This window comes from Poecilia formosa, unplaced genomic scaffold, assembly GCF_000485575.1.
Source record: "Poecilia formosa unplaced genomic scaffold, Poecilia_formosa-5.1.2 Scaffold451, whole genome shotgun sequence".
NCBI classification, from domain to species: Eukaryota; Metazoa; Chordata; class Actinopteri; order Cyprinodontiformes; family Poeciliidae; genus Poecilia; species Poecilia formosa.
This window is the reverse complement of record NW_006800390.1, coordinates 264,292-288,273: the sequence shown is the minus strand read 5'-3', so window position 1 is coordinate 288,273 and position 23,982 is coordinate 264,292. Positions and strand designations below refer to the sequence as shown.

Genomic DNA, 23,982 nt, shown 5'->3' with positions numbered 1-23,982 from the left:
ATTTATTGTCCAGCCTTTAGTATAACTAATAAAAACTAAACTGAAACTAAAGAATATTTAATTAATACTAATAAAAACTAATTAAATTAGACAAATAGTCACAACAAATAAAACTAAAACCATAATGAAAAACCCAGAACTATTACAAACCTGGAAATGCCACAATAAATCATCATGCATCATTCTCCCTTTGCATTTATGACCTAATTTGCCACTTAAATTCAAACAAAATAAAGTTTGCGGTTGTAACGTGGAGGAGTTTTAATACTTGAAATAGTAGTCAGAGACAGAGGTCTGACCAGAATCAAGCAGCTGTGTTGCTTACCTGTAGAGATCCCGGATGGACAGGTATCCCTGCTCACTCCCGATGATCACATACTCCCCTGAAACACACATGTCCGTCACCTGCTCCTTCAGCCGCTCGCTGCAGAGGTGCTTCCCGTTCACGGAGTAAAGATGTAGCGTGTTTTTATCCTGGTGAAAAGCAGCAAAAACACATCGTCGCTCAGATTCATGCAGCTCTAAAGCTCTGCTTTATACATGTATAAACATGGATTTACTTTGAGTGTGGCTTTGCCCTCCAGGCAGGTGTGGACCAGCAGGTGACCCTCCCAGGACACGGCCAGGTGGAGGATGGACAGTGGCAGGGAGCTGTCGCACGGTGGCCGCAGGCAGCGCATGTACTGACCTCGACGCACGGTGTGGATGATCACCGTACCGTCCTGCAGGAAGAGGAACTGAGGTGACCTGGGGTAAGGTGGAAGTATCATGCTTCTACAGATATAAGAAATATCTATAGAAGTTGGGAATCCCAAATAATTTAGAGTTTCTGTAAATATGTGGGAGGAAAACATGACAAGAAACATGATAATACTGTGTTAGGGGATCAAATCCTTATTTCACTTAAAAACCTAGAAATTTAACAGTTTTCCCCAGAAAACTTGATAAGCCCGGTGTTTGGCGCTGGGGCAGTCATTCATCCAGCGGCCCGTCGTGTTTTTGAGTTAAAAAATGTTTAAAGTTGGCAGGAAATTTGAAAATAACACTTGATAATTATGTGTTATTGAAAGATTGGAAGATTAATACCTGGACACCAACTATAAAGTCTTAAAAAACACAAACATTTAAAAAAAGACTTAAATAAATATCAATGCTTAGCTTGGTGGGGGCACAAGTAAAGCCTGGTGACCCACCAGGCTTATAATACACTGGGGGAAACCCTGAGGTTTTGCTCATATTCCACTGCAAAACTAAACATTGTTAAAAATGTGGACTTTTTCCAGACTGCCAATTATTATCGTACTTCTGGTTTTTAAACTTTTAGCCTTAAAATAATTAAACCTAGCTTTGTCATGCTGGAATCGGTTAGATATTGAATTGGAATCTATTCACACCACTAGATGGCAGCATCAAAAAACTTACTCTGGATCCAGAAACGGCCATATCCAGCTCGGTGCTGATGGCCACGCTCACCACCTCATCCGTGTGTCCGTACAGAACCTGGATGGGTTTGGATGACAGACCCACAGGAGCTCCACCCTTGAACAAACACAACACACCCACTTTATCACATGAAACACATGTTGCTTGTTTATTTTTGTGTTTCGTTAAAGACCCAACCTGCTGCAGAACCTGCCACACCATGCAGGTTGTGTCTCTGGAGCCAGAGATCAGGTGGATGCCACAGTGGTCTGTTGATAAGCAGGTCACAACATCTGAAGGGTAAACACAATAAAACCAAACGTTGAAGTGGAAATTCAAAGAAAATAAACAAATGCTGATCATTTTAGGCATTTTCGTTACCCATGTGTCGGATGTGCTGTCCCACTGTCTTGCCCTTGACCAGCGAGGTGACTCTAATGCTGTTGTCCCAGTGTCCGCCACTGAAGAGCAGCTTCCCGTCGTGGGAGACGACAAACAGGCCTGCTGTGAGGTCAACGCCGGGGGCAAACGGTCCTGAGAGGAAGCGCTGGGTTCTACAGGAAGATTAAAAACAAAAAAACAAGAAAAAACATGGCAACTTAGCATGATTTCTATTTGAATTTTCATAGGAACCATTCATTATGTTTTTAACAGTTCTTATATAATCCAAGTTTGTTTGGATCCGAGTCAAGAACATATGATCCAAAATTTTTGGTCAGAAACAAATAATCAGTTAAAGCAGCACAAGACAAAAAGAAAGAAACAAAGGTGTAATCTGTAATAGAGTCCCTCAGTTAGCAGCTAAAATCCAAATCACAGCTGTATGTGCAATCGGTGCAGCATTCTCACTTGGTGTTGGACACTGTCGGGTCCTTAATGAAGGTGAAATAGTTGGAGATGTTCTTATTGTAAGGCAGCCACCCATGGGTCCCCAGCAGGCAGTTCTGGCTCACAGTCACCTGAAGGCACCAGAAAGAAAAGAAAAACATTCAGACTTCATGAACTTTTCCACATTTGGTGTATTTTATGTGACTTTTTGAAGTGTCTGGGCTCACCATTGTGTCAGGGCTTCCCTGGGTGATGAACGAATGGGACTGATTCTTTGGCACGACGGCTTTAACCAGCGGCACATTGTCACTGATGCCCTGCAGCGTGTGGGTGGAACGTTCACACATAAGAACACGATGGAACCATCTTGATTACATGAAGGGATTGGAAATACCTCAACAAAGAAGGACTTGAGGTCGCTGAGGTGTTCGAACATGTTGAGAGGACTCGAGTCCTGCTGAGACTTCCTCTTCTCCACTTCCTCCTGAGACAGGCGAACCGGATGGGGCTCCTACGGCCAAAGCATTATGTCAAGCTCCCTTTACTTTAAATATTTTCAAGATATTGTGCATCAGAGACGGGTCTTCACCTTAAGTAACTGGCAGGGGGTCTGACCAAAGTTGCTGATCATGCCTTCAACAGCTTTTCGCTCCTTGTCATCTGTGATTGCGTCCAAGTCCACAGCTCCTGCAAACACAGCAGGCTTAAAATAAATGCAGCTGATGAAAAACGGACGGATGAATTGGCAAACACCTAAATAAAATGCAAGATTTTCCAGGAAAAGTAAGAATCCGCCCCCATGAGGAAGCAGAGCAAACCTCCGACAAACAGTGTTGTTCATAGTGGAACTCAATGCGTTACCCGAGACATTTTCTGAGTTATTTCTGCCTCACCAGTGGACACTGTGGCAAAGGAGTCCTACATCAGATCTGTAAGGTTATTTGTGGGAAACCACTGAGAAGTCAACATTAAAGCCATTCTTCCTTTCACTATCAGAGGAAGAATGATGAAGGTCAAAAAGTCTCATTGGATTTGAGAGTGAAAGTTGTGTCTGATGATTAGTAAGCCGGATTAAATTATTCTGGCTCGTGAAAATCAGCCATCAGGAAAAAGGTGTAAATACTGCAGTTACTGAAGCACATGTAACATTGGAATTTACAAACATAAAACCAAGCATAACTACATTCACCTATCAATCTTTGATGTAACTATCGATAAGTGCCATTATGACAAAAAACAGGATGTTTACTACCAGTTACCTTCATGCAGACGAACATGTGGTAGTTGCCGTCGATCACAGTTTCATACATGAGGTCGGCTATAGGCCATTTTCCGTTTCTGGCATTATTTCAGTCTCCGTTTGGTTTTGGTAATGTAATAAATTGCATTCCACCCTCTAAACACTCTGTTCCTCACTGATAGTTTTGGACCATGATTTCGTTGGGATTGACAAACCCGGCAATGTTGTCGGAGGTTCAGTTCCTCCAAATAAGGGGCGTGTGCTTAGGAACAAATAGCGATCGGCGATTGGTCAGTTGCTGACAAACCCCGTAGAATGACTGACAGGCGACGTTATGTCCATTACTAGAGGAGCTGCAGTGTGTTACCTTCGTAGGTGCAGTAGTAAAAGACGTTGAGGGCCTCCACAGCTGCTGGGCCCCTCTGTTTGAAACCAAAGATCAGATCGATCCACTCGTGGAGGTGGGCTGAGACGTACTCTGACTCCTGATAATGTAAACACACATGAGCTGCTGTTTGCAGTTACACCACACCAGCAGGAGTCCAACTGGGCCTCACCAGAGCTTTGCGGTGCTTGTAGATGAAGTCCTCAGGGGATTTGGCCCATTTAGGGAGAACAACGTTGTGTACCCTCTCCTTAGAGATCTGCAGGCGGCCTAGATCGAAATCTGATCAGATAAAAATATGGAGGGTTAATAAGGAACATAAAGAAGAGATGTTAAAAAAAAACTCACCAACTCACCATTTTGGTTCTCCAGAAATTCAGGGAAGTAGAAGAACTCTGGGATGAGCTCCTTGACATCGTTAGGGTTGTCCATGAGGGTTTGCCACGTCGCTGGGATGGAGTGGAACTGGCGGTCGGCGCAGTCAAACCTGAGACGAGTCAACATGTGTGAGCTAAACCTCTAGCAAGAAATAAAGGGAGAGAGAGGATGACGGAGAAATCAACCATCCTCACCGTCCACTCTGCAGCTGGATGTGCAGCGAGGTGAAGGGCTCCACTCGGATCATGTAGTGCATCACTCCGGCAGCGTTAGAGTAGTGGGTACCGTAATGGAAACTGTCTATGGTGCCTGTTGGGTCCTCAAAACTTTCATACCTAAAGGTACACAATGAGAGGTTGACCTTCATGGAGCTGAGTTCAAAGGTTTTAAGGAGGATACCTCAGGAGGAAAATGATGAGTACTTCTCTCTGACTGCTTTAGCATTGCGTTCGTTCTGTACCGCCACCGGCTTCGATAGATCCCTGAACACCCGCGGGTCTGAGAGGTCCAGCTCCTCTGAGCTGTAGTCGGTTAGGATCCAGGGAAACTGGACAAACACACAACGTCCCTTCAGAAACTCGTACATCAACGGTTTCAACATGAGAAACCGAGTTCTGAACCTACCACTGGGTACTGCGAGAGGTCGTTGTACGTTCTGCCTGCAATAGTGTTGAGCTGCATTAAGTAGTCGAAGTTGGAAATCTCTCGGTTCACCCATTTCTGAAACAAGATGAAAAATGTGCACTTACAAACAGAAAATTAATCGTGCAAAGTGTTTCATGCGATTCTAACAGAATTAGACATTATTGGTAAAGCTGCACAAATATATCATGAACAGATTTTTTTTTTTTTTAAATTGAACCTATAAACATTAGGGTAGGTCAGGCATTTTTAACCAACTGATATTGTACAAAGTTTTTGAAGGTTTCATCAACTCAAATTTAAGATTTTTTAAGACCCTTTTGAATTAAATTTAAGACCTGTACCATGACAGAAATGTAAAAAAAGTGTCCAGCCAACTGTCAAATAAATTTGGATAGGTGCAAAAAAGCTAGCTAGATAGCTAGCAGGGGTATGTTAGCAGCCAGTTTGTGGTCGCATTAACCGACTTGAGTCACAGAACAAAATGAAAAGGTCTGAGTGTGACTCAAACTTTTGCCTGACAGAAAATTCCTGAGGAAAAAGATACATAAAATATACAAGATTTGATCTGTCAAGATAAAATTTTATATCTGATTAACGTATTAAACTTACTTTAACACATTTTAAGGGTTTTTAGGGATATGCAGACAGCCTGATGGCATCATCAAGTTATTTTGCAGCGTGAAACTAAATTTGAATGCATCTAATCCTATAATATACATTTATATTGCAGCACTGAAGTGAAATCAGGTGTTTTCACCTGTGTGAGTCCAGAGGCCTTCAGGAGCTCCTGAGGTGATCGGGTCCCATAAAGGCTGAGCGATCGCAGCAGCAGCATGCGGCTGTACACTTTGTTCCTTGCCTGTAAAAAATAAAAAATAAAATATTTAACAACTTCAATTATTTTTCTAGTTTAAAAAGATAAGGACTTATACACTGCTACTGAATTGAATTACCTCTTTTTTAAAGTTCAGGAAATAATTGGTTTGGTCAATGAGGAAGATTTCAAGAGCCGAGCGACGCAGGTTGTATCGTCGGAGGTGAACCTCCCGGATCTGTGAAAGTGGCCATTTAAAGTCGTGGCCCACTCCTGTAAGGAAACAGACAATTAAATCAAGAAGTTAACTTAGTGTTTCCACAGGTTAAGTTTTCTCCTCACCCTCCTCCTTCTCCTGGCTGCTGTCATAGAAGTAGATGTGCTGAGTGGTGAGCTCCAGGCGGCCTGGGACGACGTCCACCACCGTCACCAGCTCACAGTCCTCCCACAACACCATTTTCTCCTTCTGACCCGCCTCCTCTGCTTCCGCCCTACAGGATGCAGCAGAACAAAACAGACACATCAACATTGAACCTCAATTTCTATTATTCATAAAGGTGTTTGGTTATTTATCTGACTGGTTGCTAGCGGCAGCAGGGTCGTCCTCCGGCAGATCCAAGATGTCGTCCTCCAAGTCGCTGACTTTAACTTGCTTCACAGCTTCCAGCAGCAGAGACTCTGGATTCACACGCTGCTGATGGACGCCTGAGGGCGTCGGAGAGAGAAGATGGGATAAAACCTGACTGGACTGACTCAGGCGACGTCACAATAACGAGGACACGCTTGTCTTACCCAGATTGTCTCTCAGAGCGCTGGCCTCTCTGTGAGGGTCAAAGTTGTAATTGCGAACCAGCTTCAGCCTCATTCTGGAGAAGTTCTCAGCGCTGGACACTCTCCAGTGCGTCTCGTCTTGTAATCTGTTGGAAACGGTTCAGAAATGAGGAATCGCTAGAAGCTTCGCAATCGCATAAACATGACGATGTGTGGATTTGAAAAAGCTTCTCCAGATTCCAGTTCATTCATGCAGAAGACTTTCAGCTTTTTGATTTTTTAGAAAATGAAAGGAGGAAAAGTGCAGAGAACATCAGGGTTAGTGTACCTGTCAGCCCATGGACCCCTTTCACACACCAAGCCCCGCCGTGCTGCCTTCCACTGCCTGAGGGTGGCGTTGTTTTGGCTGTGTTGCTGCTTCAGCATGTTGTTGTAGCGCAGGTTTTCTTGCCGGCTGCGGCGCGAGAACGGCTCCACAAATTGTTCCTAAGGGCAGACAGGACATCGGTGAGTTTCTCGCTTGGTTTTCATCGTGTCGTCGGAACGGTCAGCTCACCTGGAAGCGGATCTTGCTCTCTCCTCTCTCCCTTTCCCTCTTGTGCAAGCTGACCATGAAGGCCTCATAGCACTCCTTCCAGAACAGAGCCATGGTCTCATGACTCTGACTGAACATCTCGATTTCATACTGCTTCATGTACGGGATGATCTGCAGTAGGCAAAAACAAAAGATCATGTTTATTTTTGCATCACGAATCATGAGAAATGAATTCCTTAGCAGCAGAGAATCCGAGCTTCGTACGTATTTGTCGAGGTAGACGCGCCACTCGGGCGAGTTGCAGTACAGCTTGAAGTCCTCGAAGAAAGATGGGCTGCCGTTGGTGTCGGGCAGCTGAGGCAGGTGCAGCTCCATGTAGAGGAGGCGGTGGACTTTGGAGAGCAGCGTCCGCAGAACAGGAACCAGGAAGGAGTAGGTCTCCTCGGTTTGTTCCTGGACGGTTCGCCGCAGGATTGCCTCCAGCTTCCCCAGCAGGTAGCAGGCTTCGTCCTGACTCGTCACTTCTTTAGTTTGCAGGATGCCGTTCAGTTTGGCCGAGGCCAATGCACACACCTGAGAAAGATTGAGACCATTATTTATTCTATTTAATTCATTTGAAGTTTAAAATAAACATGTCACACGTTGACATGAGCAAAAGATTTGAAGAGAATTGATTTGAAAGGGTGACGTGTAAATAATGACACTTTTAAAGTGAAGTTGTTTTAAAAGTTGCATTAAAGCTGATTTACTTTCTGAGAAAAGTTATAAACATTTATGATTGTATTTTCTACCCCTTCTCTCAACCACCCGTAGCTACATTGGATTTAAGTTTCTAAATATGAAGAAAAATTCACCTCTGTGTCTTCCTGAGCCATGAAGCCCAGTAGGAGTCTCAGTCCAACTTGTGAGAGCTGGAACCACTGGGTCCCAGCAGAGTACCACACCATGAGGCAGTCCATTAGTGTCACAGCTTCTTCTAGGACTTTATCGGTCCACAGCGCTGGGTTGACCAAGCCCTCCGCCTGGAGGAAGTCCTGCATGATGTGAAGCAGGCGAACCGCGTTCTCAGTGTGCTGCGGCAGCGAAGCAGCCGAGGCTTCCCGGTTGTCAGTCACCGCCCACTCCAACATGCGCTCCAACAGACTAGAAAACAATCAAGCAACAGTTAATGAGGTTATCCTACAAATAAATACTTGGTATGATTCCCTGGACCGGACGCTGACCTGAGCTTGATCTGGTCGACAGGAAGCAGCAGCTCGTTGGCAGTCCCCAGTTTGGTGAGAGCCGAGAAGACCTGGCCCCGCTCCAGCCACGCCGAGTCGTCCGAGCCCTCGACTCCTCGCCACATCACACACAGGACGATCTCCAGCAGCATGCTGCACAGCTCCTCCTCCGCCCTCTAGAGGGCGACAAGAGACAGACATTTCCTCACTGCATCATTAAATGAAGCTCCGTTATGGTGCAGTTACACCAGGGAACATTGAAAGGATCCTGCAGGCTTTCTACTGGACTAACCGCTAGGATTGACTTGGATGGATTGAGATCAAAACGAAAATAAAAATAAATCTGTAAAGCTTAAAAAATGAATGTCTGATCTCACCTCAACGTTGTTGAAGGATTCCCCCAGTGAGATATTGTCACTAAAGAGGAATCCATCCTCAGTAAAGGAAGATGTTGGATCTTTATCCCCGGAGCTCCCAGGGAGAGGCTTTGTCGTTTCCAGGGGCGACGGCGTACTGGGCATGCTCCCCGGCGTTTGGTTGCCGATCTCTGCGCCCTCAAAGGCCTGAAGGTGCGACAGATCCAACGTCAAGCCCCCCGATTTACCCAGCACCCACGGCTTGACCGGTAGCTGCGGTTCGGTGGAGGCAGAGGAAGACGGCGTGTCCAGCAGTGAGATGACATCTCCGTTGTCCAGGCTGTCCACGGAGCGGGCGTCTCCCACGCTGAGCCGGTCGTCCTCCAGGCGGTCCAGGCGGCCGCTGCTGCCTGTTCGTGGCCTCCTTTCCAGCGGCAGCTCCAGGCGGTTATTGCTGCTGCCGCCGTTACGGTTTAAGTCCAAACTGCAGGTGCTGGCTGTATCGGAGCTACGCAAGGTGAGGGACCCCTCGCCTCGCAAGTACAGGCGCATGAGAGTGTCCTGCCAACACTGCTGCTTGGAGATCTGATGGGCGGCGTCCTGTTGGGACTGAAGCAGCTGGTACACCTGAAGACAGGAGGTAAGGGGTTAAACTTTAAGCATAACCACTCTTAAACTGAGAAGTAGCTCCTCTAATGAGCTCAGCAGCTCCACCAGGTGTCTGCTAATTGCTGCTGGCTAGTCTGAAGGAGCTGAGTGGGCGGGGAACACAGGTGCTTTGCACAGTTGAATGGTTGCGATAGAGATTAAATAATTTCTCAAACATGTATAAAAGAATTAAGGTAACACTTCAAGAATGTTTTTAATGTGAAAATAAAATCATAACATCATGTAAATCTCAAAAATCAGATTTCAAAGCGGTGCATATTCATCACAATGTTATTAAAAAACTGCGTTAGCTGCATTTCTTACCCTCTTGCAGACAATCAGGCGCACGCTTGGTCCGGCCCGGTGTGTGAGCTGCACCAGAGCCATCAGGTCCTTGTAGTTCACAACTTGATCTGCAGAGTTGAACATTTGAGTTAATTTAATTTGAATAAACATGTTGATTGACCATCTTCACATAAACCGAAGTAAAAGTGGACGCTGACCTGTATGGAGGATCTGGTTGAGGAGGCAGCGGATCAGGGTGGGAGTGATGTGGAGCTCAGAGAAGACGAGCGAGAGCCCCGTGTAGCCGGCCTCCCTCAGGCGCAGCCGCTGCTTGTTCCTCTCATAAACCCGGTCGCAGCGCAGCATCCGCTCAAACAGCTGCAAAGACGACACGACAAACTCATAGCGTCTCTTAAAAGTAGCTCCCTCCTTCCTGGATGGAGTCTACTCACCTTGAAGACGAGCTCCCTCAGCCGGTCTGAGTGCTTGTTGTTGAGCAGAAGCGTGTAGCAGGAATCTGCTGCTGCGGGCTCAAAGAGGAGCAGGAAGAGCTGGTCTTTGGCCGGGCTGCTCTGCAGGAGGCTGAGCAGCATCTCCAGAAGCCCACACAGCTGCAAGCAACACAATCAAACTAGGAATGACCAAACCTGTCGCAATAAAGCTGTGAAAACAAATCCCTATTGGTGGTTTTTCTTGTTTTTTAACCTGTCTGAGCCTAATTAATATTTTTGAAGGGCAATTGTGTTTACAGAGATGTTATAATAAATTAAGTTTATGGTTTTTGGTTGTTTTGGATGTTTCAAATTTCCAATTCTTGGGTTATTCATTCTTTAGAAAGTTATTTGGTCTTTGGGAGATTGAACTTGCATTGTTATTATTCCATTATATTACTTCAAAATGGTTTTTTTATTGCAATAATTCATCATTGAGCAAATTTTGTAATCGTGACAGGCCTAGTAATGAGGTACAGTATCTGAATGAGTTTCAGTTTAAGACTATCTGAATAAATTCACCTGGTCTTCATCTCCTATGGCAGCAATGTATCCCAGAATGCTGTGCATCTCTTCCTGCGACATGCCCTTGCTGATGTAATACTTGACGAGGCCACAGAGAGACGCTCTGATGGTTCGAACGTCGTCGTCACTCAAGTCGTTCTCCTTGTTGGCGTTCTTCCTGAAGCGCGGCGCAGATGACAATCAGCTTTTCCAGACCGAAACGGAAATGTCTAAACTTCTGCAACGTACCCGTAATACAGCCGCATGGTGTCCAGCAGAAACTGGACTCCATATTTCTTCCTGAACTGCTTCCTGTCGTCCTTGATGACGGTGGACATGTACTGGATGTGACCTTGGGGGAAAACCGGGAAAAGTTAAATCGGGAACACGACTCCCTCTTCCTGGAGCAGGTAAACCATCCAGGCCTCACCGATGCGCAGAGGGAAATCTCCTTTGTTCCAGATGTTGAAGTTGAACAGCAGATGTGAGTGGATCTGCTGCAGCAGAGCCTGGTTCTTCTCATAGGTCACCTGCTCAATCAGCAGCTGCACAGCGACCAGCACGCTGACGTCCACGTGACCCGCTGGAAGCTGCAACCAAACAAAACAACATCCAGGCCATTAGCTTGAATCTACACACTTCCTGATTGGCACAAAACGAGCCATTTAAAACACAAGCCGAGGTGCCAAGCTGGAGCTTTATAAGGCAATGTGAAACCCAAGAAACAAGATAAAGAACAAGCAGGAGAAGGAAAACACATCAATGTTTTATTTGGATCGTTACCAGTCACTGGGTGTGGCCAACTCTACCGAGAACAACGTTCACCACATCTGAGACACTTTCATTTTTATCTGCGTCTCTGTGGAGGCTTTTATTTTCCCATAGCAACAATACTTATAGAGACATGTCTACATCGCTGAACAAACAAACAGAGCGGCAATTATACCAGAAAAGGATCAGGCAGAAAAGAAAAAGAGGTGCGGACAAAAAGTGTGAATTCCTGTAAATTCAGGGCACAAAAAAGGATTTTATCACTTAATTCAAAGTACTCAAACTTAAACTAACACATTCTGAACTGGAAGAAAAGCACAAAAAGTTTCTTTTTTGAGTTATGACGTTAATGGCTGTTACTTAAATACTGTTCAAATTATATTAGCCAATCAGGTGGTTCTTCTGTGTCTGGATGCATGTTGCCAATAACCTGATTTACTCTTTGTTTCATAGAAAGTACACCTGACCCAGTTCTTCTGGATCAGTACTAATGTTTCCTTCCAAGCTGGTACCACTAACATTTTAAACATCGACTCTGTGTAATCTGTTCTTCTAACTTACAGAAAGTGGCCCTTATTTCATGAATAACTACTAAATTTTAATCAGATGTGAAATACGTGGACTGACCTTCACTGTATGTAACTGAATCTGACAGTAGGGATTTTAGTGGTAATTTGAACTGAATTAAATTCTATATTTGCTGCAAATTGGAGCAAAATAAACTGAAATGACATCAAATTGTAAAAAAAGAGCGCATTTGTGTGAATCGGTTTCTGTACCTTTTGCAGCAGGACTCCCAGCGTTCCCACGCCGTGCGAGTGAAGCAGGTTCTCCTGGTTGATCGGGTGTCTCTGCAGGAAGTGCTTCAGCACCAAGAGGAAAGTGGCCACCAGGTTCTTCTCCAGACGCGCCTCTGTGATGGGGAAGAAATGATGTTTCTGTCAGCACGTCGCAACGCGTCGCCTTCGCTGCACAGACTGTCAGAACCGACCTGAGGCTCTGCTGGACGGAAGAATGACCCAGTCCCCGTCAGCTGGGGTGCTCACATCTGGCGTGATAAAATCTGATGCAGCTGCAGGATCGGCGCTCTGCTGGTCAGGGGTCATGGAGGTCAGTTGCTCCAGCACTGGGAAAAGCACCGGCAGCCCACCGACACAGTTGATCATATCCTGTCCCAGACAAAAAAAACCCAGAAACTTTAGCAAACCTTTTAAAAATTAACTCTGTTAGGATAAAAATGCTTCGCTGTGACCTTTATGTCCCAGTTGACCACTTTGTTCCCGGTCAGACGTCCGTGCAGCGCGTTGGGAGAAAGGTCGAGACAGATGGGATTTCTACAGGCCTGTCGACAGGAAAGGGAACGACTAGTTCATATGTGGCACTTTGTTTAATCTGCATTATCATTTTGATGAACTCATGTAATCCCAGGATTTAAAGATATGAGAGGAAAAGAGGTCCGATCACCTTGGGTGAATAATGCAGCAGCAGTTTGGCTGAAATGTCACCAAGTTCTGATTCCTGGGCTTTAAATGGAGAGACGCAGTTAGGACCTGGAAGAATCAAAGAGAAAGAAACAAAAATCCTCTTTTATCTTTGTTTGCAGGTGTTGTCGTCACAGTTTTATTTTCCACTTTGCAATCTGTAGTTTTTCTCCGCAAGACTGTCCAGATCGAGCTTTCTAGAGTTTATTTCATCATTTAAATACTAAAATTCAACATCAATTTATTGGAAATATTCCTGCAGTGAGCTTTACATAGGAATGAAGGAAAGAAAGAGAAGAAGGGAAGGAAAGAAGGAAGGAATCAATGAATGAAAGACGAAGACAGAAGGATAAAGGGAGCAACACAAGAAACTGAGAAAGGAAGAAAATGGAAGGAAATGAACAGTAGTGTACAAGAAAAAGAAAGGAAGAACCGACACAAGGAGGAAGGAAGCAGCTGATATTTTGGCAATGAGAGAGGGAATGAAGCCTGAAACTAAACGCATCACTTCCTGCCTACCGGCGCTGCAGAGGGCCTTGATGTGCGCGGGCTGCAGCGGCTCGTGAAACACCATGACGCTGCCCAGCTGGCCCTGCAGCGACGTGGGGCTGCCCCACTCGCTGTCCTGCGTCCCGGCCGAGATCAGCTTGGTGACCGACTCGGGCTTCCCGCCCAGCAGCCCGCCCCACGCCTGCGGCGACAGGATGCCGCTCAACGAGGAGCGAGTGGTGGGCGTGGCGGCGGGGGAGAAGGGCGGGTCGGGGATCTGTGAGGGAGGGGGGGTGGTGGTGCGTTGGCCGGCGGAGCCGATGCAGCAGGAGATGAACGGCTGCAGACAAAAAAATTAACAAACATTTAAAACAGAATCATATTCACAACCTTTAAAATATGTAATTGTAGTTTAGTTTGCACATTAAAATGCAGATTAGGGAAAAAAATGATAAAAAGTCAAATGGGCTTATACAAAGAGAGAAAAAACATAATACAATCCTTCATAAGTTGATTATAAACTTATGAAATGTACTGCTGAACGTAGTTTAGATCTCACCTCTGTCATGACGGGGTATTTGAGGGGGGCAGACAGTTTCTGCTGCCCGTCTACATAAATGTAGACGAGGCTCTGTCCAAACGGCCTCTTCCCGGGTACGTGCACCACCCCGATGCTGTGCTGCAAAACACAAATCACAGCACCTTTAATTCAGTGGCACACTGCTGCTCCACTGTTAGGAAGTTAAGTTACATTTTCAGGTGTCGTACCCAGAGCGAGTCGCAGAAGCAGTAATCCGGCAGCATCACTGTGACGTACTCCTTCTTTGTGCACACAGCCGCCACCAGAATCCCCGCTGAGCTGATGAACGCCTCAAAGCCCGTTCCTCCAGGGGTGAAAAAGCTGGGGAAAAAATGTAGCAATATGATGAAAATAGCAAAATTGGGCAATAGCAGGTCTATTCTTCAAAGAGTTATTGAAGATGGTGATGGCCGTTGGCAGGAAAAGTTTTCACAAATGTTTTCCTGACCTGTAGAGCTGCTTCCGTTTGTCTTTGCTGAGCGAACCCAGTTGGTCCTGGTCCAGAGACAACCAGGCGTGGAAGCTGAAGGCGGATCCGGGCCAGCGCTGCACCGTGGGAACAACAATCCCCGCCATGCTGGGGGACAGGTCGAAGTACTGCATGGCGTTCTCCAGACCCTGCTTGCGGACCATGGTGAGCAGCGCCCTCAGGGTCGGGGCGACGTACGGATGAGCTTGGCTGGACTCTGCAGTTCTGAGGAGGCGGATGAGTCCCAGCAGCTCCCTGCCGCTCAGAGACTGGGAGCCCAGTGAGCCCAGCAAGCCGAAGAGGCTTTCTGCGCAGGCTCTGTGCAGACGCCCGTGGTGCTCCAGAGCGGCCAGGGCTCTCACCACCATGGCGGCGTTGACACAAGTGGCGCGCGTCTGGCGGTTGAGGCAGCAGAGGCGGCGCAGCCAGTCGGCCGTGAAGAGCTGCAGTTCGGGCGAGTCCAGCTCTGGGAGCCACTGGACCAGCAGCAGCAGCGGCTCCACGTTGCTGATCCCCAGGAGCCCCACTGAGGTGTGCTCCCCCTCCACCGACTGGACGGCGAGCAGAGACAGACAGAGTTCAGAGGAGAAACGAGGTCCAGTCAAAGTAAATACACAAACTCACCATGTTCATCAGCTCCTTGAGCAGGAGTCGAGACGGCTGGCCGAGCGAGATCAGAACTTCGTACAAGTGATTGTAGCCGATCCTTTCCTTGAAAACCTCCTGGAAACGCAACAGAGCAACTGCTGATGAGTCAACCCAATGGTGAGGTCCGATTTGTAAATGATGTCTCATTACAGCACCCTTCATATTACAGCACCCTTCATATCGGCACCCCAGGTTAAAGGTGCATTCACACCAAACGTGTTTTGAGCGTCATCTGGTTTACATTCAAAGTCTAAGTGGAGCTGAGAGCCACTGCGGCGCGTTTCTAGCATCTAACGCGGCGTGATTTGAACTGTTTGGAGCGTTTGACGGAAAACGCGTTTGTCTTGTAAACCAGACACACCTGAAGCTCAAAACGCGTTTGGCGTAAACACACTAAAAGTGCACACGCGTCGAAGAGTCCGACGCGTTTTTGACGCGCGTAACGCGTTTGGTGTGAACGCACCATCACTGTGACTAAGACTGCCTTTGTTGAAAATATCCAGTATCAGCTAAAATAATGTCAACAGCATCACACTCGCTCCATTCAGTAAGTTAAATTTAGCATTTATAACAAGATTAGCTAAAATGCTGAAGTTAGCATGAGAGCTACTGCTAGCATGGCAATGTTTTGTTCTCCGTGGCGCCAAATAAAAGTATATTAGCGTGTTGCAATGATCTCATGACCTTGGCAGCATTGATGCAAGAAGTGTGATTGTCCTATTAACAATCCCAAGAAATAAAAGTGTCCTTAGAAGCTACAAATAAACACTCAAGTATTTTGACTATAAATCCAAACCTTAATTTGAGTACATTTGTGCAGCGGGGAAAAGTCCCATGTATTGTTTTTAATGAGCACTTTGTGCTCTGAGCACATTTATTGCTGCCCAATTTAGATAATCTCTGTGGTTTTCTACATAATTTAGCTCTTTGGACTGAGATGGCCATTATAGAAGGTTGATTTTATGTCTGCTAAACCAGTTCTGTCATGATTTAGACATGTGTTTTAGATCATTATCCTCTTGGAAGAGCCAACTACCAGTTAGCTGGCAGAGCCCACCAGACGTCAACTTATTTTTATGCCATTTCTGTGTTGGGATTTTCAAAGCGTTGCACTCTAACAAGTTTCCAGAGGATTTGGAAGAGAAATAATCCCAACAACATAACAGATCCTCCACCGTATCCATGTTCTAACTCTGGATTGAGCACATAAATCCTCAACCTAATGTTTAGAGGTGGAGCGTTTGCACTGTTTAAAAACTAAGGTGGAAACTTTCAATGTTGTCTCACAAAAACACATTTTTAAAAACAAAATAACCTCTTTACTCTCAGTTTTAAACTGTTTAAATGACAACAAGAAAAGTAAAAAACACTGCAGAAATAAAAAAAAGACATTCTAATCCTATTAAATTATGATATTTTAGAGCAGTAAGAGCAATCATCAGTTTTCCTTTAAGTCTGAAGATTAAATGCTTAAAATCTGGCTTTTTTGTGCATCTGTATGCAATGTAGTATGTCTAATTAAAATACTGGAAATTGCTAATAGAAAATATAAATATATTTGAATTACTGTGGAAAAATAAACAGCTCCCCACAAAATATCAAAAAATTTGATTTTTTTTGATTCACAAAAAAAATTGATTTTGTGGATAAATATTTTCATCACATGATCACTTATGGAGACCAATAAACATTTATGTAAATGTTATGTTCTCTTGTCTTTTTGCTTTCAAAGAGTGGCTAAAACAAACGGATCTGTGTCTCATCATATTTCTACCCCAAAGAAACAGGAAGTCATTAATTAGCAATTAAAAGTTTCTACCAGACACTTTATAAACTTAAAAAGTAAAACTGCAATATATCCAGTGATATTTATTTGAATGGTAAAGAGATTTGGCTGCATCATGCTGTGGGGTGGCGATAAACATGGAGAGCACTGTATGTCCTCTCAGTGAGACAGACCTTAGCAGCTGGGGATTTATGCATAACCGTCGTCAGGGCTTTGATGGTGGCTACCGCTAACGAGTCAAGGCGTCCCTGAATCACCTAAAAACAAGCAAACATTTCAGTCACTCACTCCAACTTCTTCTTCCCATAAAAAGATAAGCTAGTGATGTCATATTATTTTTATTACAAACAGATGTTATGAATGAACAAGCATGCAGAGAATTAAAACAATCCACTGATTAAGGCCCTGATATAAAATAGATATGTAGCGATGCCTTTGTGTTTGATTCAGCCGATGTGAGAGGAGTGAGTAAAATCATCAATAAATGGATTTTAGCCGCCATTGATTGCTGCAGTAGGAGCTGGCATCAAAACCCCTACTGCAGATAAATGATGTCTTTCTGCTCCAGGTGGGAAAAAAAAAGAAAAAAAGAAAAAGGAATAGAGGTGTGACTGGAGCAGGAAGCTAATGCCAACCACAAAAAAGAAAGAAGTACCTCCCCGACAACATGAACACACTCAGCATGCAGCCCACAGAACCAAGCAGGACGCAAACACACCCCTCATCCAGCTCGTGTTTATCAAACAGAGAAAGAGTTGGACCAGCTGGACGGGGAGTCGTCATCAAACCACTGGATTTTGCACACAAGCCCATTGTGACAGAACTCCAGGTGAACCCAAGACAATGTGAAAGGGAGGAGGGGGAGCAAACTGAAAAACGGTGAAGAAGGCAAACAAGTCACTCCACAGCAAGAAACCACAACTGCATCGTTCTGGTTCTCTTCTCACAACAACGACGTTTAAACCTGAATTTCTGCTTCTGACACTGGATACCAGCAAACACCTGATGATTTACACCTGGCGAGTCACACCAGAGTACGTCTCTCTGAAGGCCTTCACATGTAGATAAACTGAGTCTTACTAAGTAGCTTTGGTTTAGTTTATTCTTGAAATAAGATTAAACAAACTTACAAGTAACTTTTCAGCTTGTTTTAAGTCAATAATTCCATAATATTGATGAAAAAGTCGCAGTTCCTCTGGTAAATTATTTCACTTAGCATAATTGCCTGTGAAGCTAACGATAGCACTGTCAACAGCCAAAAGACTATCTGGTGTTTTTCAACTGTTTTAGAGTTAATTTGATGAGCTGAATCCAAAAGTCACATTGGTTTTGCTCAATCAGGTCAACTTTCTGAACTATGGATGCAACATGAGCATCAAAACGCTCGACTTGTCCTGAGAATCTGGCATCAATGAGTGATGAGCAGAAGGAGAGATAATAAGATGTAATGTTCAATTTACAGAAATTCAAGTTTGTAACATTTAATTAAAAAACGTTTTTTCTCCTAAAACCTTTTTTGGATGAGAAATATTAATAGAAATGAACTGATAATGTCAAACATTTAATCAGTTTGGTCAGAAGATCAAAGCAGAATAAAAACCTGATCTGATTGAGAAAAACGAAGGTAATTTTTTACGTTCAGCGGTGCGACAGTCCTAATTCAGTTGAAAAAACAGACAACTTCCCATAAAAAAATTTTGTAACCCAGTTCAAGAAAAAGCATGAATAAAATATGGGAAAAAAATATGGATTTTGGACCTTAATTGATGTTCTAATAGGCTGAAGATGTGCAGATATTTCAATTTGGCTGAAATATGATTTAATTATGCTATGAGGCTTAAGTTATAACAACTAGCTTTTCATCAATTTGAAGGAATTACTGACTTAAAACAAGCTCTTATATCTTACTGTAAGTTAGTTGTAAGTTAGTTTCGTCCTATTTCAAGGAAATCTAAAACTTAAATTACGAAGCAACAAATTAAAAACTGTGAAAATAATCAAAAGAAGACCCGTTTTCTCTCTCAGAAACCTTCATTTTTATCCTTTAGAAAACGAAAAGGATGCTAAGATGCTAACAACATGAAGAGAGTGATCCTGAAGCGCGGCAGTCTTGCTGTGGAGCGGCATGGTGGGATTTGGCAGCAGAAGATGAGGATGAGGGCAGGGGGACTTTTCTCGGCGGTACCTGAGTGTCCCTCTCTCCTGTCTGTAACCTGTTGTTGGTTATATCTTTCTGGTCCTTGTCTGCCGCCGTGCACCTAGCGTTAACCAGCTGACACACAACAGGCAACATGTCAACTCAGTGTGAGGGAAGAGGAGGCAAAGAGAAGGAGGAGACGATGAGAGGGGGGAGGTTTAGAGGATGGGAAGGAGGAAAAGGTGAGAGGTTAGAAGCGGTGAACGTCCGCAGGGTGTCGGTGATCCAGCCTTGTTGTGAGGAAATAAACATGCATGGTGTTGCAAAATGCTCCCGCTAACGCTGAACCTTTAACAAGAGCGAGGTCAGACCCGGAAAGAGATGTTCAGTTCAACAGATCTAACAGTCACAGTCAGAAATGGAAAAAAAGAAAGCTGGAAGTTCATTCTAAACATTTTGTTATGTTAAAACCTGGGCTGGGCGACACGGCTTCAAAATTAAATCTCCAGTTTTTTTTCATTTCAGAGCTGATTTTAATCTATCTGTCATTAATTATGAGATTACAGTCATAATTTTAGCAGGAAAAGTCACAATTTTGCCAGGAAAAAAAAATGTTTTAATGAGAAAACGTAAAGTTATGAGGATCTGATGTAACCAGATCAGTTTGTGTCTTCAAAACACAGAGTTGTTTCAAAGTCCTGTACTGATAATTTATTGTTGATGTGTTAAAAGATTAACTACATATTTCTATTCAGCATAATTTGTAAAACTTTTACCAAATGCTCAATATTCCTCATTTTAATTTTCTGCTATTTTTTGAGTTGGGATTTTATTATTTGATTATTTTAATAAAAAACTAAAATCTTAGCCTGACCATAATATACTGAAGCAGAGTTGTCCAGATTGTCAAACAAGATGGCGGTAAACGTCACTCTGAACCAAAAATTAAACAAAACCTCTATCAATCAATAAAATCGATTTATTGCCCAGCCCAATTACAGCCGCAGACATGGATTTAAATCTGTGGTTGTAGTGAGAAAATATGATTTCATGAACTAATTAACAATGTTGATGTTTTCCCCCGTCAAACCTGAAATGTGACACAGTAAATGTGAATCGTGGTTATTTTTGCCAGCTCGGAGCTGCGTCTCCAGGCCTTACCTTGCTGTTCTGCAGCAGGCGTATCAGATGCTCAAAGCAGTTACTGTTGAGGAAGATGGCTTGTAGAACCGGCCTGTCTGAACACAGGAACATGTCCCTGATCGTGTCTGAAAGCCACAAACAGGAGGAATCAACACACAGAAGAAGTTATTACTGTTCATGTTTGGGTAAAGAAACTACCTAGCATGTGAACTTGCAGCGCCACAAATCGAATCTCCCAGTGTCGGCCGAGTGTGGGAACCCGACCCTTGGCCGGCTGCTGCTGTTGCTTAGCAGCCACCACAGCGGCCGGGTCCGAGTTGAGCAGCTTGAAGTAGTTTTCCAAGACGGAGGCGATCTCCACCTGCCGCTGGTCGGAGCTGGAGGCCAGCAGGCACTGCACCACTTCCCTGAGGCACCCCAACGTCAGCAGGGCCATGCGGCTGACGTCCTCGCTGTCCCAGTCCTCGGCCTCCTCCGATGAGCAGCTCCCCGTGTAGCTGTCCGCCAGAACCCGCATCAGCACCTCCATGGTGGCTGGAGAGATGGCGAGCAGAGCGTTCCTCTGCAGGCGGAGAAACGGGACGGGAAGCTCTGGGATTTTACCCCATTTTCACAACGACAAACTTCAATTCATTTATGTTTACTGGGATTTTATGTTACATAAAAAAACACAAAGAGTGACTGTGAAGTTGGAGGAAAATTAGTTTATATCTTGTTCTTAAGAAAATATAGTAGCAAACATTTATATTCAATCCCTTCGAGTGTAAATGACAATGGTTTGAGGGAAGTTGCCCCTCCCACCATCTTCAAATGAAATAAAACTGGACAGCTGTGCTGTTGTTGCAGCAAAACATTTTGTTTGTGCTGTTATAATTTGGTAGTTGACTCCAAATGTGCTTGATTATCTATCTACCACTCCATCCAAATTAAACTTTCACCATTTGCAAATATGAATATGCTCCAACTGAAGCTGTTACACTTTAAAGTTAGGCAAAAAAATCCCCCAAAACAGTAAGTTAAAGTTGTGGTTTTAATACGTTTGCTCTCATTTGTGCTTTGAACGGAGTGCAGCAGTTATAGAGGATCATGTTTACAGCCTGTCAGCTTTGTGACCTCTGACCCCAGCCTCACCTGATCCCCTGCTACTATGGCTCCAAACAGGTGCAGCAGGCAGCATTTCAGGCTCTCCTTCAGATGCTCGCTCTCCTGGAAGCACTCTAAACCAAAAAAAAAAAAACATAAATCAACACATTTGATCTCCAAACTTGAACCAAGCGATGCAAATGCAGCAAACTGTTGAGGTTCCTGCTATTTTCTCCAAACAAAAACAGTGAAGCATGAAGAGCCGATGGAATGTGTAACCCAGATATCATCCAGGGTGAACAAACACGCTGCCGATAACTTCAGGGTTTGGTCATCTATTAACCCATCTGTCAACACATCCGGGTGAGGAATGAAATCTGACATTGTGGCTCCAGAATGTCTACTTCCTTTAACTTCAACTAGTTACCAAGCAGAAGTCACCACACAGCATAAAACAGAGACGACAGGCTAATTGGCCGGGCCCCCAGCGTTATCTTTTCTGCAAAACCACAGCAGCCGCGCATTCAACAAGGGACAGAGGAGCCTCTTTGTTCAACATGGCCGCCAGAATTCACTATCTGCTCATCTCATCCCTGGCAAACGGACCAGAGGCACAGAGATGAAACAGAAGAGGGAAGCTTATGTTGTGCAATTTCTACAACTTCCTCATCTGTACCTGTCGAGTCATATGAGAGAGGATGATTAGGTGATTTTCACCCATCAGTGAGATTATAACCACTGTTAGCTTGGTCGTCAGATTACGTCACGGTTTGTTGGAGATACTTGCGGTAAAAGAAGGGAATGAATTCAACGGTGAGCGGAGCTGCTTTGTACTTCTGCCTTCCCCTCTCGACGGCGCCCAGCTGCTCCCTGCGGAGACAGAGGAGGAGAAATCTGAGAAAAGTTTCATCTCTACGCCAACGACACACGCATTTATTTGACCAATAACCAAATTAATCATAAGCTGAATTTATAAGCTTGTCCTGTACAAATAAATCTGGGAATAACCAAATTATAAACCAGGACATAAAGACAAATGATGGCTGTTCGTTTATTTTTTTATGTTGTTATAAAATGCTAAGATCACATTAATCTTTCTACATGGAAAAAAAATATTTGCCTGCTAACACATTTCCTCAGAATGCTTCAGAATAAATATGTAAAATAATAATATAATTATAACTTAATTAAAAGTGCAGTACTTCTGTGTAGCTTTAATTTACGTTCTTCATTATATTCAAGTCCAAACTTTGACTAGACCCCTTCAAAACTTTATAGACATTCAAAGACTGATTCGCTGGTGTGCTTTTGTTCATTATCCTGCTGAATACTTAAGAATGAATAAGATTTCATTTTAATCAGTACCTATGTAAATAACTAGTGAAAACTACTATTTTAGTGGTTACCTGCTTGTCCGATGTCTCCAGTTGCGGTACGGGTCGTAGAGGCTCTCGCAGAAGGCCAGCGAATGGCGGACAAAGTCCTCCGCCTGACTGTGGTCCATCATCTCCTTCTCCTTGGTCCGACTCTTCAGCTGTAAACAAACAAACAGAAAACCTGTCACACCTGCCACCACGTGTCCCACTGTCATTACTCCTACGAGAGAGCGGCTGGAGTCAAACCTGCTGAATATACAGTGTTGTCATGGTGATGATGTGATTGATGTAAGAGCAAGTGCCGATCTCCTCGACGTTGGACAAGTTCCTTTGAGAAACAACCATAAAGGATCAGACAGTGTGTTGATTTGCAGGAAGGATTATCTGGATTATTTAATCCTTATCCGACCTGCAGATGATGATGAGGAACTTCAGCAGCAGCAGCGCCAGGTTCTGCTGCTCGGGCTCAAGGCCGTCTGACACTTTCTGGACGCACTGCAGCAGCTGGTGGCGCAAAACCTGCAGGATGTTGTCGGGTAGCAGCGTCAACACAGGTGGAACCTCATCTGGTCTGGAAACACAGTGACAGACGCCATCTTTAATGGAAGTGTAGAGCGACTCCAATGTCTCGCATGCATCAGCTAAACAACTTTCATCTGACACTCATGTGATTGAGCACAGACAGCCAAGAAATCAGATAATACCTGCAGCAAAATGTAGCTGCTCTGCTCCAAATCACGTGTCATGTCACTGTTTGGTTTTGAGTTGTGTGTCCGCAGTTTACCGGCGCTTACCTCGAAGGGGGCTTTTCGAAGTCTACGTCGAGGCACTGCTCGTACGAGCTGATGAAAATCTCCAGCCATATCTTGAAGTAGTCTGGATCTCTCTGGAAAAATCCAGAAGAGGAAGACGGAGAACAAGGGAGCGGCGAAAGGGAAAAGAGAAGAAGATAAAACTGTTAGTTAATGTGTTAAAAGCTAAACTTAAGCTCACCGTTGTATCACCTAAACAACAATTAGATGCCAGCTACGTGACAGCCAATTGTTTGGCAGGCATGGTAGGATAATGTCCTCTCTGTCCTACCATCACAAATGTAAAATTGATTAGTTCTGCTGAAATTTTAACCAGAATTGAAAACTATATGATAAAAAAAGCGCTTCCAGCCAGTGGATTTCCTAGATGGCTTACGATAAGACATCCAAAATTTCAAGAAAACACTTAACTCAGTCCAGGAAAGAAAGGAGATGGTTGTTGTGTGAAAATAAGAAAGATGAAATATCCTGATACATTTTAAATCCAACACTTTAGGGTAACTCAAACACCCAAAATCTTCAGACTCTACATTGGAGAAAAAGGAAACAGCAGCTACGCTCACTGGTTCACCTACATCTTAAAGAACAAGAGGCGTGAAAGCAATTAAAGCCAACAACAGAAAGAGGAAGTGGCCTCAGGTGTCATCTTTCTAACACCTACACTGCAGTCGTGACTCGTCTC

At 44.3% G+C, this 23,982-nt stretch overlaps 1 protein-coding gene across 4 annotated transcripts in view; it reads right to left on the bottom strand.

Annotated features, from left to right (window-relative positions):
• nbeal1 (neurobeachin-like 1) overlaps positions 1-23,982 on the bottom strand; it is a 34,844-nt gene that overhangs the window by 3,926 nt on the left and 6,936 nt on the right. For 2 of the 4 annotated variants that reach the window (XM_007577720.2, XM_016663869.1), the window contains exons 3-53: positions 23,283-23,374; positions 22,898-23,059; positions 22,735-22,816; positions 22,519-22,646; positions 21,900-21,982; positions 21,161-21,246; positions 20,228-20,591; positions 20,048-20,154; positions 18,935-19,021; positions 16,923-17,006; positions 14,940-15,038; positions 14,295-14,866; positions 14,035-14,167; positions 13,826-13,945; positions 13,297-13,606; positions 12,761-12,846; positions 12,549-12,638; positions 12,288-12,465; positions 12,076-12,209; positions 10,956-11,115; positions 10,775-10,877; positions 10,544-10,703; positions 9,983-10,141; positions 9,749-9,908; positions 9,570-9,658; positions 8,619-9,224; positions 8,242-8,417; positions 7,873-8,161; positions 7,283-7,591; positions 7,040-7,189; positions 6,812-6,969; positions 6,505-6,629; positions 6,291-6,417; positions 6,055-6,203; positions 5,852-5,985; positions 5,656-5,757; positions 4,878-4,973; positions 4,676-4,800; positions 4,448-4,588; positions 4,232-4,362; positions 4,048-4,157; positions 3,858-3,975; positions 2,840-2,937; positions 2,645-2,761; positions 2,478-2,567; positions 2,272-2,381; positions 1,804-1,976; positions 1,621-1,715; positions 1,423-1,539; positions 561-722; positions 326-474 (exon numbers count right to left, since the gene is read on the bottom strand). In XM_007577720.2, coding sequence (XP_007577782.1) covers positions 326-474; positions 561-722; positions 1,423-1,539; positions 1,621-1,715; positions 1,804-1,976; positions 2,272-2,381; positions 2,478-2,567; positions 2,645-2,761; positions 2,840-2,937; positions 3,858-3,975; positions 4,048-4,157; positions 4,232-4,362; positions 4,448-4,588; positions 4,676-4,800; positions 4,878-4,973; positions 5,656-5,757; positions 5,852-5,985; positions 6,055-6,203; positions 6,291-6,417; positions 6,505-6,629; positions 6,812-6,969; positions 7,040-7,189; positions 7,283-7,591; positions 7,873-8,161; positions 8,242-8,417; positions 8,619-9,224; positions 9,570-9,658; positions 9,749-9,908; positions 9,983-10,141; positions 10,544-10,703; positions 10,775-10,877; positions 10,956-11,115; positions 12,076-12,209; positions 12,288-12,465; positions 12,549-12,638; positions 12,761-12,846; positions 13,297-13,606; positions 13,826-13,945; positions 14,035-14,167; positions 14,295-14,866; positions 14,940-15,038; positions 16,923-17,006; positions 18,935-19,021; positions 20,048-20,154; positions 20,228-20,591; positions 21,161-21,246; positions 21,900-21,982; positions 22,519-22,646; positions 22,735-22,816; positions 22,898-23,059; positions 23,283-23,374 — 7,985 coding nt within the window. The remainder of the gene's footprint in view (positions 1-325; positions 475-560; positions 723-1,422; positions 1,540-1,620; positions 1,716-1,803; positions 1,977-2,271; positions 2,382-2,477; positions 2,568-2,644; positions 2,762-2,839; positions 2,938-3,857; positions 3,976-4,047; positions 4,158-4,231; positions 4,363-4,447; positions 4,589-4,675; positions 4,801-4,877; positions 4,974-5,655; positions 5,758-5,851; positions 5,986-6,054; positions 6,204-6,290; positions 6,418-6,504; positions 6,630-6,811; positions 6,970-7,039; positions 7,190-7,282; positions 7,592-7,872; positions 8,162-8,241; positions 8,418-8,618; positions 9,225-9,569; positions 9,659-9,748; positions 9,909-9,982; positions 10,142-10,543; positions 10,704-10,774; positions 10,878-10,955; positions 11,116-12,075; positions 12,210-12,287; positions 12,466-12,548; positions 12,639-12,760; positions 12,847-13,296; positions 13,607-13,825; positions 13,946-14,034; positions 14,168-14,294; positions 14,867-14,939; positions 15,039-16,922; positions 17,007-18,934; positions 19,022-20,047; positions 20,155-20,227; positions 20,592-21,160; positions 21,247-21,899; positions 21,983-22,518; positions 22,647-22,734; positions 22,817-22,897; positions 23,060-23,282; positions 23,375-23,982) is intronic. The other 2 variants (XM_016663871.1, XM_016663870.1) reach the window with 1 other exon arrangement.